This window comes from Pristis pectinata, chromosome 4, assembly GCF_009764475.1.
Source record: "Pristis pectinata isolate sPriPec2 chromosome 4, sPriPec2.1.pri, whole genome shotgun sequence".
NCBI lineage: Eukaryota > Metazoa > Chordata > Chondrichthyes > Rhinopristiformes > Pristidae > Pristis > Pristis pectinata.
In genome coordinates, this window is record NC_067408.1 from 34,052,066 (window position 1) to 34,072,158 (window position 20,093).

The window sequence follows — 20,093 nt, forward strand, 5'->3', positions numbered from 1 at the left end:
CTTGTGCTATTTTGAGAATTCTTTATTGTTTTGTGAGGACCAGCCATGTAAAAGAGGTCAGAATTAGCAAGGTTGGAGTGTAAAACTTCCTGCATCTTGTTACCTGTGGCAAGTGAATGCCTAAGGTTTGCAGGTATTACCAGAAGATCCCATCAACTTTACCAGGACCATTCTGAAGTGTATTAGCCAGTGAGCAGGGTGTAGCTGATTTATATTTTCTTGTTGTAAATAAAACCAAGAAATAGCAGCACCTTGAGAGGAAAGCAAAACATCTTACAAAAAAAAATTGAAGAGTTGAATCTCTTTGAAAACCATTCTGTTTTATACCATGGACCATGTGAAATCTAAGCTGCAGTGTTTCATCCAGCCTGCAAATTGTAGTGAAAAAGACCATTTGGACAGGCTGGGTGTTGCTGTATTGTGTATTATGTGTTAAATGGATTCCCAATGCATATGAAGTCTGTGGACATAACAACTTGGACCTCCTGCCATTTAATTTTGGTATGAGCAATATAAAATTACATCCAGGGTGCATTGCTAAAACAGTGCCTTTTAGACTGTAATAAAGACTATTGTGAAGAAGAGGGTGAAATGCATATGGTTGTGGGAATTTTGAGGAAACTGAATAGAGGAGGAAACACCAGGAACTTATTGTAAAGTAATCCATTGAAAATGTACCTACTAGCTATAGACTTATAAAACTGAATAACATGGACCAAATTGATCTGAACCAAGAGATAAAATACAGTGCAATGAGCTCCATGCTTGGGATACTACTTAGAGGGCACATTTTCCCTTGAATGTTTATAAATTTCCAATGTAATTTTGCAAGCAACTGGTGAAAGAATGTCTAATCATAGAGGAAATCATTTTGTATTTTGTGTAGTCTTAGCTGCAATATCAATAAGTAATACCATGGATGCTGAATTTGTTGACTTTGGAGCCATTTGAATTCAAAGGTTCCCATGAACTTAAGTTCATGGAAATGGACATTCGTCCTCTAAAACCCTGCTGAAAACCCAATCCTTTGTCGTTCTTCAGTATCCCTTTTATGCAAGTGGTTGATGCTGATTCCAAAATTCATGTTTAGTGTACAAATTTGGAAGTTCTTAAATGCCATCTATTTTGTAATCTAAAGTTTACCCCTATAATATTTATCTTAGATATCATAATGTCAAACCTTTAGAAAAATTACTCACATTACTTTCATTGAAAGATAACATTTTTGACAGGAGAGTCTAAATTTCCCAAGCTGCTGTTACCTGACATTAACTTCTTGGATTATCTGCTGTATATCCTGTAAAAAAAAATCATAAAGAGGGAATCCTCTAGGATTCTGCAGTGTTTCCCTTCATTTTATGCATTTCTTTAAAAGTGAAATAACCTTGAGGGATATTTCCATATCACACAAGGAGCTTCATGGGTAAGGAGCATTAGATTTTAAAAATACCAATTTGATGTGAAGTTTTTATGGGCTATTTAACAATACTGTAAGACACAATAATTCAATATCAAAATCCTCACATTAATCTTCCTCTGATAGTCTACTGTTAATGGTGTTTTTCAGTAGCATAAGTTAGATTGGTATCCTTAATTAAAGAAGCTGAGATTTCATAGTATAACATTCTAAGCAAGATGGACAATGTAGTATTTCAATGTAGTATTTCAATTTTAACCACAACTTCATAAAGAATACCTGTGTTTAAGCTGGGAAGTGACAGGGTGAGGGCACCTCAATGGTCATCTTGAGCTTCATTTTAACTCTCCTTCCTTCTCTCATACTGACCCGTCTGTCCTTGTCCTTCTCCACTCAATGGTGAGGCCAAACAACATCTCATGTTCTACTTGGGTAGCCGACAACCCAATGGTATGAACATTGAATTTTCCAGTTTCAAGTAACCCACACCTCAGTATTCTCCTCCCTCCTCCATGCACATCGGTCCACCAAGGCTTCTTCTCCCTTTGTTCACCTTTCCCATCCCCTTCCCCTTCCCACCTTGCTTCATCTGCCCATCAACCCCTCCCCCATCTGGTTTTACCTCTCACCTCTGCCCCACCTCCGCCTATATAATGGCAATCTTTCCTCTTCCCTCTCAGTCATGAAACACGATCTCAACCGGAAACGTCGCCTTACTTATTTTACCCCCATAGATGCTGCTTAACCTGTTGAGTTTTTCCAGCATTTTGTTTTTTTTGGAATCAACAATTGCAACCTTTTGACATAATTCCTATATTAAAATTTTTGAGAGACTGTGTGCTCATCAGTGTTCTTGAATTTTGAGAGTCATGCCATCAGGATCCAATACCTTTTCCACATTGCATTCCATGAATATGACAATGCTATTTTCACGTTTATATGATTTATCAATTGTTCCTCTTCCTCCTGTATTTTTTGTCTTGCAACCAGGTCCCATTCAGTGTCTCTGTCATTTCTTTACCCATTTCAATGATATGTATTGATTCCATCTTTCAATGAAACTATATTTTCTTTAAACCTCTATATTTATCTATTTATAATAGAGGAGAAATTTACTTTCAGTCACATGTTTTCGTTTTTTTTTGATGTGGGCTTTACTGGCAAGGCCAGCAATGATTGTGCATCTTTAATTGCCTTTGAGAAGATGGTGATGAGCCACCTTCATGAACTGCCGCAGTGCATCTGGTGAAGATATTCCCACAATGCTATTGGAAAGGAGTTCTCTGATTTAGATTCGGCAAAAGAACAGTGATGTATATTCCAAGTCTAGATATCGCACGACTTGGAGGGAAACCAGAAGGTGACATTGTTCCTGTGTGCTTGCTGCCTTCGTCCTTCATGATGGTAAAGGTCATGCATATGAGAGGTGCTGTCAAAGTAGCCTGAGTAACTGTAGTAGCTGGTACATACTGCACATACAATGTGCTGGTGGTGGAGAGAATTAATGTTGAGGATGCTGAGGGATGAGGTACCAACCAAGCAGTCTACTTTGTCCTGGATGCTATTCAGCATCTTGAATGAGGTTAGAGCTCCACTCTTACAGACTATTCTGTCACATTTATGCCTTGTTACTTGTAGATGGTGGAATGAGTTTTGTATGTCAGGAATTGAGTCATTTGCTACAATATACCCTAAAATAGACCTAAGACCCTCCCATAATAGCCACTGTATTTGTGTGGCTGGTTTAGTTCAGTTTCTGGTAAATTGTGACTCCCAGGGTGTTAAGGTTGGTGGATTTGGTGATGATAATTGCATTGGATATCAAGATTAAGTAATTAGACGCCCCCTTATTGGAGATGGTCATTGCCTGGAACTTTTGATGCAGACCTTACTCGCCACTTATCAGCCCATCCCTGAGTATTCCCTCAGTCTGGTTGCAACAGGCATGGATTGCTTCATTTCCTCAGGAGTTGTGAATGGAATTGAACCTTGTGTAATCATCAGCAAACATCCCACTTCCAATTCATGATGGAAGTAAGGTCATTGATGAAACAGCAGACATTGTTTGGGCCTCCTGGGACTGGGATTGACCTCCAACAAACTCAGTCTTCTTCCTTTGTGCAAGGTTTGACTCTAACTATTAGAGTGTTTTCCCTTGATGCCATAAGCTTTCGCTTTACCAGGGCACCTTAATGCTATATTTGGTTGAATAGCTTGACATCACTCACACCTCGCCTCTTTAATTCACACCGATAGTGATGAGGTCCGGAACTAAGTGGCCCTAGTGAAACCGAAACTGGACATTGGTGAGCAGATTATTGGTGAATAAATATTGCCTGATAGTACTGTCAATGACAGCTTCTATCAATTTGCTGATGATTGAGAACAGGCAGGGCAGTAATTAGCTGGTCTGGATTTATCCCGAGATACCTGTGCAATTGTTGGGTACTGGAACAGCTTGGTTTGAGACATGACTGATTCCGGCCTGCAGGCCTTTGTACTACAACTCAGATGTTGTCTCGTCCCCTGGTCGTTGGTGTATCGTGTGCTCTCAGCTGGTTCTTAACATGACATGGACTGAATCAAATTGACTGAAGGCTAACTTGCAGTCATCCACTCAGCACTTAAGCTTGAATATGGTTACTAATGCTTCAACCTTATCCTTAGCACTCACATGCTGTGCCTTGCCAATGTTAAAGATGGGAATATTCTTCGATCCTCCACCTCCCATTATCGGTTTAATTGGCCAACACTATTCATGACGAGATATGACAGGACCACAGATCTTTGATTTGAACCTTTGGCTGTGAGATCACTTCACTCTGCCTGTGGCATGGTAGTATAGCAGTTAGCGTAACGCTATTACAGCGCCAGCGACCCGGGTTCAATTCCGGCCACTGTCTGTAAGGAGTTTGTACATTCTCCCCGTGTCTGCATGGGTTTCCTCTGAGTGCTCCAGTTTCCTCCCACATTCCAAAAGACGTATGGGTTAGGAACTTGTGGGCATGCTATGTTGGCGCCAGAAGCATGGCGACACTTGCGGGCTGCCCCCAGAACACTCCACGCAAAAAGATGCATGTGTTTCGATGTACATGTGACTAATAAAGATATCTTATTTGAATGCTATTTATGTTACATAATACACATGAAGTCCTGTATTGCAGCTTCATCGGGTTGGCCCCTCACTTTTAGCCACAGATGGCGTTCTGAGCATGTCCTCTTGCACTCCTCATTGGACCAGGGTTGATTCCCTGGTTTGACTGTAAGTGGTTGAGGAGCTCGACCACAAGGTTCCAGATTGTGGTGGTGTACATTTCTGCATTACTAAAGGGTGCAGTCAAGGACAAATTGCTGGAAATCCATGAGCATTGTTCAGCATTTTATTTGTAGCGCTTGAAATTCCATCACTGAATTCTGGAAAAAAAACTGGTGCTTTATCTGGCTTAGAGCAAAATTGCACCCACTTCTAGGTGTCATAGCACCCACTGGGAATCTTTGTCACTTAAAACTGGAAGAATGCTGCTTGTGTTCTGCTATGTCCCCTTAAAAACTGAGTACAGAGACCACACTCATAGGATTAATGCCAGCAGCTCTCTGAATATGTAACCTCAAGTGTCCACCCCTCCCCCACCACCTACACCCCACCCCCCCCCCCCCCCCCCCCCCACCCCTCAACCACCATCATGGCCACGTCCTGTCAGTACCAGGCAAATTTTCTTGTCTCCTGATGGCTGCGCCTCCTCCTGCACAGCTGCAGTGGAGTAATCTTTGAAAAGAGGCCATCAATGGTTTTGAAGCTCAGAGGGAAAAGTCCAACAGCAGTTCCACAGACAGAGCCTTACCCTACCTCTGCTGAAGTCACACTGTATGCACCACAAAGAAGCAGCAGGAAGCACGAAAGGCTATTTCACTTCACCAAAAGTTTGGATGTGGCTGTTTGATTTTTGTCACCCAATTCTGTGCAAACATCAGACTTTTTCTGAGCCTACCAAATGATTGTTTCACTGGAATTCTGATGATCCCATGAGCTATTCTGGATCTTTGTTCTGCCTCCGTGGCACCATCAGCCAGGACTTCAGTTAGTAAGTTTTTTCATTCGCAGCCAAACCTCCCGTCTGCTCGTTTCTTCACATAGTGGTGGCATTGTCAGGAGCTGCAGAATGAATATATCATTTTGTTGCTTGGTTAACAAGGACTAATTCTCAATGTCGGAGGCCTTTAAAATTATATGGTGTAATGTTCTTACAAATATTTATTAACAAAAATTTTAATTGTAGAAATTAGAGTAACCCTCTGCATTGTTATTTTAATATTTCAATCCTAAAGCCCTGTGTTTCCTGATGTTTTTTGTGGTTGTGATGTGATAGCTGCACATTAGATACAAGACTTTAATTATACTGATCATATCGTGATCTGTTCTTTGATGCAAACTGTATTTTATGTGGACTGACTTTACCTTTGATATCAAATTAGGGCTTTTATTTATGTTGTTAACAAATTATTTTTTTTCTTTACAGCTTGCTCCCTCTTGGACATTTAATGTCAGGTAGCCTGAGCAATAGTACTGAATGTACAAAATGGTGCACACCAGTGTATTTTGCAGTCTTGTTTAAAGGAAACAATAAAATGTATAGAAACAACAGGACAACTTAATTGATAAATATGCCAAAGCTAATTCTTATTACTAACATTTAGTTTAGATAGTCAAGAGGTTCATAGGATTGATTCCTGAAATGAGGGATTATTTTATGAGGAAAAATTGAGAAGATTGGGTCTAAAATCCTTGAAGGCTAGAAGAACAAGAGGTTTGATCTTTTGAGGAAGTTTGATGGGGTTGATAGTGCTGGGGGAATCTAGAATTATTTGGCAAATTTCAGCATAAGGGGTTGCCAGGAATTTGCTGTGGTAGTTTGCAGCTCTTTCACAGGGAGGCAGTGTTGTGTAGCCTTTTTCTAGCATAAAATTCAGAAATCAGTGTACTGATGAGAACTGTCAGTATTTACAATATGTTCTCCTTGTAAAAAATCCTGAAAACGTTACTCTTTTGGATGAGGTGAAGTTTTAATGGTTTACCAATTGCTGCTTAACAAACCTATAATTCTATAAACCTAACTTTATTTGTATAATGATTTCTTTGGGTAAGTATTACAGAATTCTATGGTGCTCAGTAAAATAAATAAAAGGTTAATTAAAAAATTATGCTTACTATTTACTAGCGCACTGCCAGTGAGAAAGAAAGGTATGTATGACATCATGGGTAATTTTATAAAAGTGGTGTTTCCTAACCAGAAAGCAGGAAAGATCAACAAGCAGAGGGATTTAATGCAGGTTAGAGTATGGACAGGAGAATTTTGAATGACCCCATATACAGAAAGTAGAAGTGGGGAGAACAGCCAGAACAGCTTTAGAATAGTGAAGACTAAAGTTAACAAGGGCTTGAGAGTTTCCATAGCATCTGAGCTGAAACTGAGTGATTTCTAGTAATGTCACCAAGATGAAAAGTTTGCATTAGTGGTGGCATGGATATGTGACCTAAATTTCATCTTGGGCTCAAATATAATTTTGAGGTCGATCATACAGACCTTGGTGAGACAACGGCTGTAATACTGTGTGAAGTTTGATCTTTTGAGGAGGTACCTCCAGACAGGATATACTAGCGTTGGAGTCAGTTCTGTCTTGATTCATGGGATTATTCCTATATCAATAATAATTACAAGGTAAATAAAAGCATCATCTCTGGATAAGGATTCAACCATCCAGAACAGAGGTGTGGAGAAATTTCTTTCTGGAGAAGATATGGATGAGGGTTTTCACAACCTGCTTTTATCACCAACATTTTAAAATATTCTCTTGAAATTTCTTGAAACTGAGTATGTTCAAGGCTCAGGTTGATTTTTGTTTTGATATTGTGATTTGGCATGTAAGTAAGAGCTATATCTTATGGAATGGCCTACACCTACTTTGTAGTAAGTTCTTGTATTCAACAGTTCCTGCAATGGAAATTGGTTCTTGCAGCATATAAACTTCAAAGTGAGATATTGGAAATATGCATTTTGCTACTAAGCAATGGACAATACAAAAGCTGTGTGTTTGTATTTAATGATATGAGTGAAAGAGTGGTGTTCGAGCAAGTAGCATAGGCTGCCCTCTGCAGGAATCCCACACTTAATTTACACTGTACCATTGGTGAATAAGGTTTCAGCATCTTAGAAGATAAACTGGCAGCAGATTACATCATTACAGATTGTGTGCCAAATACAGAGTGCTATGATCATTAGGAACTCATAATTGATCTTTACCAGAGCGCATGCAATTGAAAGTTAGAAAACCGAGGTTTATCTAAACAAAAACCTCAAATTTTAATAGTTCATATTAAACATTAAAAATGTATTGTTTTATAATTTTGCTTAAATTAGAAATGTTAAACATACAGAATTACAAGGTAAATGTATTCCAAGGTGATTATTTAAATGTTGTATTTTAATTATTCGTAAGTGTGAATGCTGCAACACTTCATTAGAGTATCATTGAAAATTTATTTGCAATACAAATAAAGGTGACACATTACAGTACGCAATGCTAAACATACAAATTTACTTCAGAGATCTGCTGAGCCCTCTGGAGGGAGGTCAGAAAATACTTGTTTCTTGACAGTCACAGCACCATTGTCCTGGCTAAGTAAAAACAGTTCTAATGTTCTCTTCCCTCTATATCTAGCTGACAGAGCACAGTTTGATCCACCAGGAAATACTGTACATTAATAATAATCACAAGGCAGTTACAAGCACCATCTCACTCTGATAAAGGCACATATACTTGCCTTATTTGTGCCATAAAGTGATGCCATTTTATTTGTTAGGAAATACCAGTAATAGAAATAAAAGTAGGGCAAATGAGTTTCTCTGTTCTTCATTCTACAGAGGTCACTCACAATCAGTAAAGAAAGTGAATGCTTATGTTGGTGTTCATTTTGAGGGGTATAGTGTATAAAATTAGGGAAGTGTTGATGAGGTTCTATGGGGCACTGGTGAGGCCTCATTTGGAATACTGTGTGCAGTTTTGGGCCCCATATCTTAGGAAGGATGTACTGATGTTGGAGAGGGTTCAGAAGAGATTTACAAGGATGATTCCCGGAATGAAAGGGCTTACTTATGATGAGCGTTTGTTGGCTCTTGGACTGTACTCACTGGAGTACAGAAGAATGAGAGGGGACCTCATAGAAACATTTAGAATGCTGAAAGGACTGGACAGAGTAGATGTAATTAAGCTCTTTCCCAGCTGTGGAGGCCCAATCATTGGAGGCATTTAAGGAAGAGATTGATAAGTATCGAATTAGTCAAGGTATCAAGGGATATGGGGATAAAGCCAGAAATTGGGGCTGGATAGGAATAGTTTTAGTTTAGCTTATGGAGCAGACTCGATGGGCTGATTATAAGATGAAGTAAAACACAGAAAGAGCTGGAAGCACTCTGTGGGCCTCTCAGTCACATTAGAGGACAGAGGTGATCAGAGTCTTGGACTTAAACTTTTCATTAGTTATATAAAAATAGCATGAGTAAATGGGAAAAGAAAGAAAAAACAAAGCAGTTATAAGTTGAGGAATTGAACACAAGAACACAGGAAAATAGGAGCAGGAGGAGGCCCTTCAGGAGAAACAAAGGACTGCAGATACTGGAATCTAGATGAAGAACACTATGATGCTGCCTGGCCTGCTGAGTTCCCCCAGCATCATAGTGCTTTTCATCAGGAGGCCTCTCAAGCCTGCCCCACCATCTAATATGATCCTATCTGATCTACGCTGCCTCAACTCCTCTTCTGTGCCAGTTCCCCATAACCCTCAATTCCTCAATCTTTCAAATATTTATCTATCTCCACCTTAAACATATCTAATGATCTGGCTTCCACCATTAACTTATATAACAAATCATTTTAATCAAGCAATGAAAAGAAACATTGAGAAATTCTAGGCACAGAGCATACTTGAATACCCAGAGGCAGTGGGAAGCCATGTTAGAAGCAGGAAAAGGGATAGGTGGAAACCATTGAAAGCAAGGCACCATTTGCCAATATTTTCTCTCATTTTCCCTTTGTTTCTTTCATAAATATTCTAAATCTATATTTATCATGTCTGAATATCCAACCTTCAGTCATAAATATTGATTGACCTGCTCTGTGTTCCCAGCATTTACAGATTTTATTTAGCAATTTCCACATAAATCCTTTTCCGTCAACCACTAGCACTCCTTCAACCCATTCACTTTTCTGTTACAAGTAGTCTGCTAGTTCAGGCATGTTACTGAAATCAATTGAGCATCCCTTTTACTTAATCCCCATGTTAGTTATTGTTCATTTACCTACTCAGAACAGTAATTGGAGATGTTGTTGTTGCTGCTGCCTGATTATCATGCTTCAGATGCAAGTTGCAATGATTTTGATTGACTATTTTGTGAAACATGCATGTCAATGGGAGGGCAGTATTTATTGCTCATCCCCAAATACCCCTAAAATAAGTGGTGCTGAGTTGCCTACTTGAGTTGTTGCAGTCTGTGTGATGAAGGTAGTCCCACATTGCTGGCAGGTGGGGAGACACAGTTCCAGCATAACTGAGGAATATTTTTCCGAACAGGATGGGATTTGATATACAGAGGAACTTGTTAAAGGCTTGGACAGTGGTTTTGTGGGTGAGGCCGACCATTTCAATTCACACCATGTGATACCAACAAATAGCTGAGAGCGGTGGTTACAGCAAAGGCTTAAGGGTCCAGGAACATCCCAGATGTAACACTGAACACCTGGCTCTAGAACTAGCCCTGTCTCTTGTCAACTGATGTGGTAGTTATAACACTGGCATCTACCCAACAATGTGGAAAATTGCCCAGTTATGTACTGTTTGCAAAAAGCAGGACATATCCAATCGGACGAATTATTGCACTATTGGTCCACTCCAAATTATTAGCAAAGTGATGGAAGATGTCATCAACAGTGTTATCAAACAGCACTTAGTCATCCATAGCCTGCTCACCTAGCAAGGCTTCTCCAGGACCACTAGGATCTAGACCTCATCGCAGCTTGACGTGAATGTGGACCAAAGAACTAAATTCCAAAGATAAGATGAGAGTGACTGTTCGGTGCCCCATCCACCATGCAGAGCATTTATTACCTGCATCATCAGCACATAATGGTTTCAGTGTATACCAAACAACAAAATTCACTGCAATTACTTGTCCAACAGCACCTCACAAATCTATGACTGTACTGCCAAGAAGGTCAAGGGCAACAGGTGCATTGGAACACCACTAGATGCAGGTCCCTCTTCAACTTGCATACCATCCTAACTTGGAAATATGTTGTTGGTCCTTTGTTGTCCACAATGTGGAAGCACCTTCATCAAAAGGACTGCGGCAGTTCAAAAAGACAGCTCACCATTACATTCTCAAGCACAGGGATGGGCAACAGATGTTGACCTTGTCAGTGACGTTGAAATCTCCCAAAAAAAATTAAAAATAAGTAATATAGTAAAAATACCTTAATTGTATCATCAATAGAAGTGACCAATTTTTGTATTCAGTTATTCTAGTTATCCTTTTACTGTACTACTGCAGGGCTTTGTTGAATGTAAAGTATGACGATTCTGGTAAGGATGATTTAGTATCTGATAAAATGGAACTTTGAAGATTTGAAATTGAGTTAATTCTAACTTGCAGAAATGTGCTAGCAAGATTATTAATGCAGCTTTTAAGTATTTGACCCCCTGACAAATTTATCAAAACTAAGTAAAGTTACCATAATGAAAGCAAGAAAATACATCTGCCTACTGCAGGCTTTATGCTTTAATCAAAAAAAAACTTGTTATGCAGCTTGCAGTATCTATATTACTTATCTGACCATATTCAGATTTTATGTAGTAATGTTCTTCATACACCTCCATATTTCATTTAAAATTGAACATATTTTATAATATCTGCTGGTGATGCAACTAATGGGAAGAGTCAGTGAATTGTATGAAAAAAATCACATCAATTATCAAAACTATGATTTGTTTCAAGATTTATTTGACTCAGTAGCACAAGAAACTTGAAATGTTTGTTATTCATTGGGATTTAGCAGACAACAATGTCCTTACTTCTATTTATATATCTGAGACATGTTGACAGTGAAAGCAAATACAGGCAAACTCCATATTACAGCAGCTCAGGTAACAGAAATTCACCCTTACAGAAATCCTAAATCACCAGCAGAACATAGAACAGTCCAGCACAGGAACAGATTCTCAGTGTCTGTTCCACAATGTCTGTGCTGAACACGATGCCAAATTAAACTAATCCTCTTCTGCCTGCACAAGATCCATCTCTCTCTACTCCTTGCCTAGTCACGTGCCTTTCTAAAAGCCTCTTAAACGCCACTGTCATATTGACTTTCACCACTACACCTGGCAGCCTGTTCCAAACACCTACCACTATCTGTGTAAGAAAAACTTGCTCTGCATGTCTCCTTTAAACTTTCCCCCTTTCATCTTAAATGTATGTCCTCTAGAATTTGACATTTCTGCCCTGAGGAAAATATTCTGTTTGTCTACCTTACCTAAGCCTCTCATAATTTTATAAATTTCCATCAGGTCTCCCCTCACCCTCCGACACTCCAGGAAAAACCATCCAAGTTTGTCCAACCTTTCCTTATAGCTTATACCCTCTAATCCAGGCAGCATCCTGGTAAACCTCTTCTGCACCCTTTCCAAAGCCTCTGCATCCTTCCTACAATGGGCGACCAGAATTGCACACAAAAATCTGAGATACAGAATAAAAATTTGCTCTTAAGAACTTTATGTTAAAAATAAATAAATAACTTTTTTTCAACTTGCGTTTTTATCATGTGCAGATAATGCGATGTTACATCACGCAAAATCGCGATAGGGACCATCTACTAGGAATGCAACACCCACCCCCTTCCCTCACCCCTTAATGTGGAGATCACCTGTAACATAGTTAGAATTCTTGATTGAGGGAGAAATTATGTCAGGATATTGGAGATAATTCTTCCACTCTTCTTCAGTAGGGTACTTTGGGATATTTTACACTCTCAAGAGAAAGCAAATAGAGCCACAGTTTAATGCCACATGTGAAGGATGGCACCTCTAGCAAATACAGCACTTCTTCAGTGCAGCACTGGATCGTCAGAGTAGACGCTTACACACACGTCTCCGGAATAGGACTTGAACCGAAAGAAATGATTTCCCCATTTAAGCTGGAATTTACCTGTTGCAGCAGCATCAGTTTTCTTTGATCTACACAGACAGATACTATTTTTAAAATCTATCGACAATGATCATTATGAAATATTTTTGATGATTGGAAAAAGAATGTAGTGAACTAAATGAAATCTGCAGGTTGTAAATTCACCTCTGAACTGATCCTGAAATGAAACCTATGCCAGAAATGAACCTTTTTAAACTGGAACTAATTATCAGTTCAGATGAAACTGCTAATCAGAGATAAATCTGTACAGTTTTAGTTCTATTCTGGCAACACTGTAACATAAAGCATTTGTTTTTTCCAGTAAAACATTGAGTAATTGCTTTGATGTGTCATCTGCATAAATAATCCAATAACTTCAAACTTATGGAATTTAAAGAGTAATCTGTCTTAAACAGTAAAAAATATCCCTAAGTGACTCACTATTGTATGGGATGTACCAAAAGCAAATAAATCAGTCTGGCACAATCCCATTTCTCTACAAAGTTAAAATCACTGACAGTGAATCTCATCATCCTTTCTTAACTCACAGCCTGTATTATTCTAATCAACCATGTGTATGTATATACATCACGTGTTTATGTTTCCAAAGAACTGTCTGTTAATATCCCAGAATGCTATTGTCAGCATGTGTTGATTAGTGTAATGTTCCACCTCCATCTTATCTTATTTAAGATATCTTAAAGGGTTATAGGCCTTTCTGTAACCATGAAAGTAGTTAGTTAAATCTAGATCTGCCTTACATGTAAACTATTCTTCATTGAAACCTTTAACAAAATATATGGAAATTTTGTACATTTGAATTTGTGCAATGATGTGCCATTTTGTTTTTGCATTTTTGGTAAAAGTACCTTCTTTAGATGTTCTTCTCACATTGCATGTTTCACTACAGAGACACGTTCAAATTCCAAATCAGCCAACAACAGAAAGATAATTTCACACATTTTGCTTAAAATGATCCAAATAATCAAAAATATTCTGGCCTTTGAAGCTTAAAAGTAATATTTTGCAATAAGAAATAAATATTCATAGATTACTTTTAATCAGCTCACCCTAAACTAATTAATAAGCTATTGAAAAATTGATGTAATTGTAATTTAAAGTTATACATAACAAAGAAATGACAGTACAATAAAAAAAGATAAGACATTTGAAAAAATGTTACAATAAAATTTTGATGACCCTTAGTTACATATTTCCACCATGTCCTTCAATTCCTGTACTGCTTCTGTTAAGTCACAGCTCCCTTCAGCTAAACATTGGTTGGCCACAGCCATAGTTTTCCTCCTGCCTCTCTCTTTCCCTCCCAACAAACATTATTCCTTCATCCATGCCTTTCTAAATTGATAAATTGGTTTATTATTGTCATATGTACTGAGGAACAGTGGAAAAACTTTGTCATCCATCCAGAACATTTCATCACATCAGTGTATTGAGGAAGTACAAAGGAAAACAGAATGCAGAATAAAGTGTTACAGTTACAGAGAAAGTGCAGTGAAGGCAGACAATAAGATGCAAGGCCATTTTAGATTGCTATCTTAGAGGTAGATTGTGAGGTCAAGAGTCCATCTTATCATACTAGTGTACCATTCAATAGTCTTATAACAGCAAGATAGAAGCTGTCCTTGAGCCTGGTGGTATGTGCTTTCAGGCTTTTGTATCTTCTGCCCGGGGGTGGTTGGGTGGTGGGGAAGAAGAGAGACTATCCTTGGTGGGTGGGGTCTTTGATTATGTTGACTGCTTTACCGAGGCAGCAAGAAGTGTGGACAGAGTTCACGGAGGGGAGACTGGTTTCCGTGATGTGCTGAGCTGTGTCCACAACCCTCTGCAATTTCTTGCTGTCTCAGGCTGAGCAGTAGCCATACCAAGCCGTGACGCATCCAGATAGGATGCTTTTTATGACGTATCTCTAAACATTGGTATGGGTCAAAGTGGACACATCAAATTTCTTTAACATCCTGAGAAAATAGAGGCCTAGTGAGCTTTCTTGGCTGTGGCATCTATGTGGTTGGACCAGGACAGACTATTGGTGATGGTCATTCCTAGGAACTTGAAACTTTCAACCCTCTTGACCGCAGCACCTTTGATGTAAATAGGAGTGTGTCTATTGCTTCCTATGCTTTCCCAATGGACTTCAATGTAAACTTGAGGAGCAACTCACCTTTCAGTGAGATTCAGTACAGCTTTCTAAGAGCAATGTAGAAATGAACACTATTAGATAATGATTCTGCTATTCCTACTTACATATACATTTTTTAAAAATTTGTCACATTACCTTGAGTTGGCTTTGTGCCATCTGTCACTTTATTATTTAATTCTCCTTTATTCCTTCTCTTCACTTTTGTATTTTCCTCTCCCCTTTCCTTGCATCTGATCTCTAAATCTTCATGTTCTGATAAAGATTATTGACATATTCCAGCATTCAAGCACTCTGTTTTTTGGTTTCCTATCCCACACAAGGTCTTACTCTTCCATAACTTCTGTGATCACTGACTGATCTACTTTGGCTCCCACAACTCAAGCTTACACACTTTTTATACCCATGTGCTTAAATCCCTTCATGTTCTTACTCTTTTCCATCTCTGTGATCTCCTCCAGCACTGCAAGCCTGCATGAAGAGTATTACACAAGACATGTGCATCCTTGACACTTGACACCTCTGCACTAATGGCTGTGCCTTCAGCTGCCTAGGCTGCAAGATTTAGAGATTTAGAATTCCTTCCATGAACCGCTCTGCTCCTCCATCTTTTTCTATCTTAAACTCCTCCTTACAAATGGGCTCTTTGATCAAACTGTTAGTTTCATCTTTTAATATCTAGTCTTTTTTATGTTAATGGGTATCAGTTCTTTTCTAATCATGCTTCTCCTAAGTGCCTTGGGATGTCTCTCCATGTTACAAATGCTATGCTAATGCTAGTTTTATCTAGAAATGATGAAAATGAGTAAGTCTGATGAATAATTTCCCTTGAATAACATATCTTTCTGCATTTTTAATGCAGCCTTCTAGAACTTGAGCAAAGTGGTGAACTGGATGGACTAAAGCAGAAGTGGTGGCCCAAAGCTGGGAAATGTGATTTGCAAAGTCATGCTAAAGCACATGGAAAGGGGGGCCCTATGGACCTACAAAACTTTGCTGGAGCCTTTCTTTTTCTTGCTTTGGGTGTTATTTTGGCTTTTGTTGCAGCTATGGTGGAAACTTGGTGGAAAGGCAAAAAGAAAGCAGATGCTGCTGGAGAGGTAATATTTTGATTTTAGATCCCTTAAAGATGAGTTATTTTGTTGCAGCTAATTGAAATCATAAGCAAATATGGACACACAAACTAAGTTATCATTAATATCTTTTTATACATAAAGCAATGAAATTAGATTTTTATCAGCTATATGCAGGGATTCACTTATGTGGCTTTTAAAATCTAAATCTATTGAAGAGTAATTATCTTCAGCATATCTTATCTCCTCTTTGCTTTACAGGTTCTTTTCTCTTTATTCTTGGTGAATTTAATTTAAAACTGTGTTATGCAGTCAAATCAAACCAGAAATTAATGGCCATGATATTATGAGAGCTTAATTAAAATATTAATCTCAATTCATAAAAACACTGGAACTGTGTTATGGTGTGGATGGTAGTTCCACAGGGAGCACCCATACTCTGTTACTCAGTGTGTTTTTGACTTGAACGTATGTGCACTGCAGCGTAGAAGTTCAGATCATTCGGGAGAACAGATGTTGGCACATCTGAGCTCTTATTCTGCCACGGTATACAGTACTGCATTCAGGAGTGGAGCTCAGACATGCAAAACAGAGGCACTGGATACACTTTATATCAATTCCTCAGCTTTATGCCAACTGTTGTTGGTGTAAGTTGCAAGGCCCTCTTCATATGATGGAGGGTCACTGTGCTGGGTGGTAAAGTTAAGTTAAAGCAAGTATTTTCTTTAAATTAAATAAATATTACTGTTCCTAATTAATTAAAATCAATTAAGTCTACGAATCTGCTGATCAGGAACAATTAGAAACAATTGGTAAGACTGTCAAAAGCCATCAGCGCAATTTGGGGGCTAGTAAGGCCTCAGCAGCTGCCACCTGAGGCCTAGTAATGCTGGTGGTCCAATCTGCTTCATGGGGTGGCTAAAGCAGTAAAATTTTGAATTATATTAGATCTCTAGAGACTCAGAAGTTTAGAGAAAGCATGAGGATCATGCAGGAGGAAAACGTAAGGTATGGGAGTGAGTCAAGCATGATCCAACCCACCAAATCATCTTTAATTATTGATAATGCAGTTAATTTATATTATTGGGTGCAGTAATGCTTCCAAATGTCTTTATCAATGATGTTAATTGATTTTAAATCAGTATTTATGATGAGCAATAGATTGGTATCCTGTGAGGATACTTAGATCTGTTGGATGTGGTTGGCAACGACATGAGGTAAAGGTACAACGTGAAAGGCAGTCAGGATTCGTTGACCTTAATCACAACCTCTCTAGTAATAGCTACACCAAAGAGGGAGGCTGCTTCTTTCCACCTTAAATGACTCAGCATCTTGAATGTGGCCGAGTTAGCACCTGTCCAAAAGCTGAACATGGCTGTTAAGCCCTGCAATTGTATGGCCACTTTTGTATCAATGATACATTCAGCAGTATAACTAAGGCACCAGTTCTCAATCATTCATCTCACGTCAACTTCTCTTTACAACATTTTGGCTTTCTCTTCTCCATCCAAATTTGCATTCATTTTGCATCTTTGAAAATTTAAGTATGATGCATTGCAACAGTAAGAAGATATAATTTATCAGCTCTGGAAATTCAATTCCATTCATTTTCACCAAGAAGCTACTATGGTCCTCTGTTTTTCTTTCCATTTGGATAATTACTAAAATCTTACCTTTTGTGCCCTCACTCCTTTGTTTATGAAGCAAGGTCTACACTTTGACAAATGTGGTTTAGTAAGCTAGTCAATGGTAAATCTAAAAAGTTGTTCAAATGTGCTGTACTTTGAGAGCTTCTTTTCATACAGCTATTCTTCCATGTTAGCCTGATGAGTGTCTGGTTAACAGATATGATTTTTGCACCTTTGAACAGAGCAACATTTGTCTATTTCCAGTCTCCTGGAACCTCCTCAAAGATAACTCTCAAAAGCATACAAATCTTCCTTCTTTCTCTAAAAGGCAAAGAGAACTGCTGTTTCATTTGACTCAAATTTGCAAAACCTCAACCCTTATGTAAATACATTTGCTAATATGCATTTGGCATTGAAGCATTTTTTTTGTGTGTTATTGTGCCCCAGTCTGTGTTATTTTACACTGTGAAACATCTTTCACCTGACATCTGACTGCCAGATCTTGGCAAAGTGTGCAAACAATGGCCGTTCCCATAGACTCTCTTACAGAATGTTTAAAACAATTAATTCCACAGTGGTATCTTGTTAATTATGTTCTTCTCTTTGTCTAATTGCAGGAGGACAATGAAATTGAAATTGATCACTTTCAGAAAAAGACAGACAGCATCTCAAAAATAGATGAAAATTCTCTTAAATTTTCACCATCCTTTGTAGACTTAAATTCTTTTGAACTTTCTATGATACCAGCTGGTGAAAATCAGGAAGAATTTAATGACTTCAGGAACACTAATTTGACCATGTCAACTTTCATACCTGAGCAGATGCGGAGGACAAGCACATGTAGCTTATCAGCTAAGACTTTATCTGGAATGCCATTGAGTGGCACATCTTCTCAACAAACTGCACAATACGTATGCACACCACAAAATGAGAGGGATTGTAGCAGTCCTTCATCTTTCCTTTGAACTAATTAAACTACAGCCCCATGAAATGTGAGTTTCTGAGTATTGTAAGGTAACTTCTTTTCAGAATGATTTAACACATACTGTTATGTTTTGTTGGATCAGAGTGATTACATTGCCAACATAATATCTGGAAAGTTAACAATCACTTGCAAATTCTGATCACTAGATCCAGCATAATTCTTATTTCTGAGTTATGTGTACATTTTTGATGTAACAATCTTTCATTCTTTATTCCTAGTTTAAATATTTTCCTCTGCCTATCGTCCAATCCCTTGCACCCTTTCCTATGAACCATTCACAGCCTAAGAAAGTGGAAGGTGACCTTCCTTAGCTTCCATCAGGATCTGTGCTAGGGCAAGGAGGGGAAATGCCTGCTGAGGAAGTGCCTGGTCTCAGATATTCAGTAGACAATGAAAGTAAGCTATGTTCAGCAAACAAATGTAGAGTCAAAATTGAATTATTAGAAATGAAAGAAACAAAAAATACACAAACACATGAATTAAAATAGATGAATCATGAGAAGGTAAGATGGAAGTAGAAAGATGACTGACTTAATGCCACAACTAATTATGTCCTAATCTGTTTGAAGTTATTAAGTTAGTTGGAGGATATTGTGTACTGGCCTGGTTTGAAAAGTTCTGTGCGGATTTACATGTGCTGCTTAGTTACTTATGTCTAACTGAAATGCTTCAAACTAAAAGAAATGTATATTACATGAGTCCTATAATGGTCCAAAATGATGCACTTTAAAGAAGGTAATAGAAGCAGTGTTAGATTTAACAATTTTATAATAAGTGAGATATAAATGGTATAACAATGAATTAGCTTCACTGTAATATGAGTAAAATAAAATTGCAAATTCTACTGTTCATTATCAACTGGCAGTATGTGATGAGATGGTCATTTTTTAGCCAAGTAGCTTTGCAAGGATTTTTAGAAATATTTTCTATGAAGCACAACTTAAAAGAATTGATTTATCTGGTAAAATGAATTAGTGAAGGTCTACTCCTCTATCAAAAGTTTCAAATGCAGTACTTAGTTTTTTTTTCTTAAATCCATTTACAGCACCAACAGAACAATGCTCTTCCTCTGATGATGACATTGATTGGGTGAGCTAGGGGGCAGCATGTTCCTATATAAGATATTGAGCAAACCCCATTTGCCAAATCTGTCAAATTATTGAGCCATATGGTTATTTAAAACATGCAGTCATACTGTTCTTGTAACTTTCAAGTCACTTTTCTATGTTTAATACTGATTTATTTATAATAAACCAACGTGATGAATTTGTCATTAAAAGAGAATGTAGACAGTAAATTAATGTAAAATGATTACAAGCATTGAACAACTGAATGTAAGAACATAACTGAGATGGTTACAAGCATTCAAAATTATTGGTTATTTTTCCAGTTGCTTTGTTGATGACTGGAAGTATGTATAACTTTCAGAGAAGAAAATTTGCATATGATAACAGCTTGCATACATCTTCATCTGTACTTTGGAATTTTAAAGAAACAACACATGGATGTCACTGCAGTCTTACAAAGAAATGCTGCTTAGAACTCATGGGCAATACTGGTATATCATCAAAATTATGTGATTAATTTTTTGAATTATTTACATT

General features: G+C 38.1%; 1 protein-coding gene across 1 annotated transcript in view; it reads left to right on the plus strand.

Moving 5' to 3' along the window:
- Positions 1-18,780, plus strand: part of LOC127569513 (glutamate receptor ionotropic, delta-2-like) — a 317,851-nt gene extending 299,071 nt beyond the window's left edge. Inside the window, exons 15-16 of the mRNA XM_052014230.1 lie at positions 15,666-15,903; positions 18,122-18,780. Of these exons, the coding sequence (XP_051870190.1) occupies positions 15,666-15,903; positions 18,122-18,469 (586 nt within the window). The 3' untranslated portion in view covers positions 18,470-18,780. The remainder of the gene's footprint in view (positions 1-15,665; positions 15,904-18,121) is intronic.
- Positions 18,781-20,093: the final 1,313 nt, after the last annotated feature.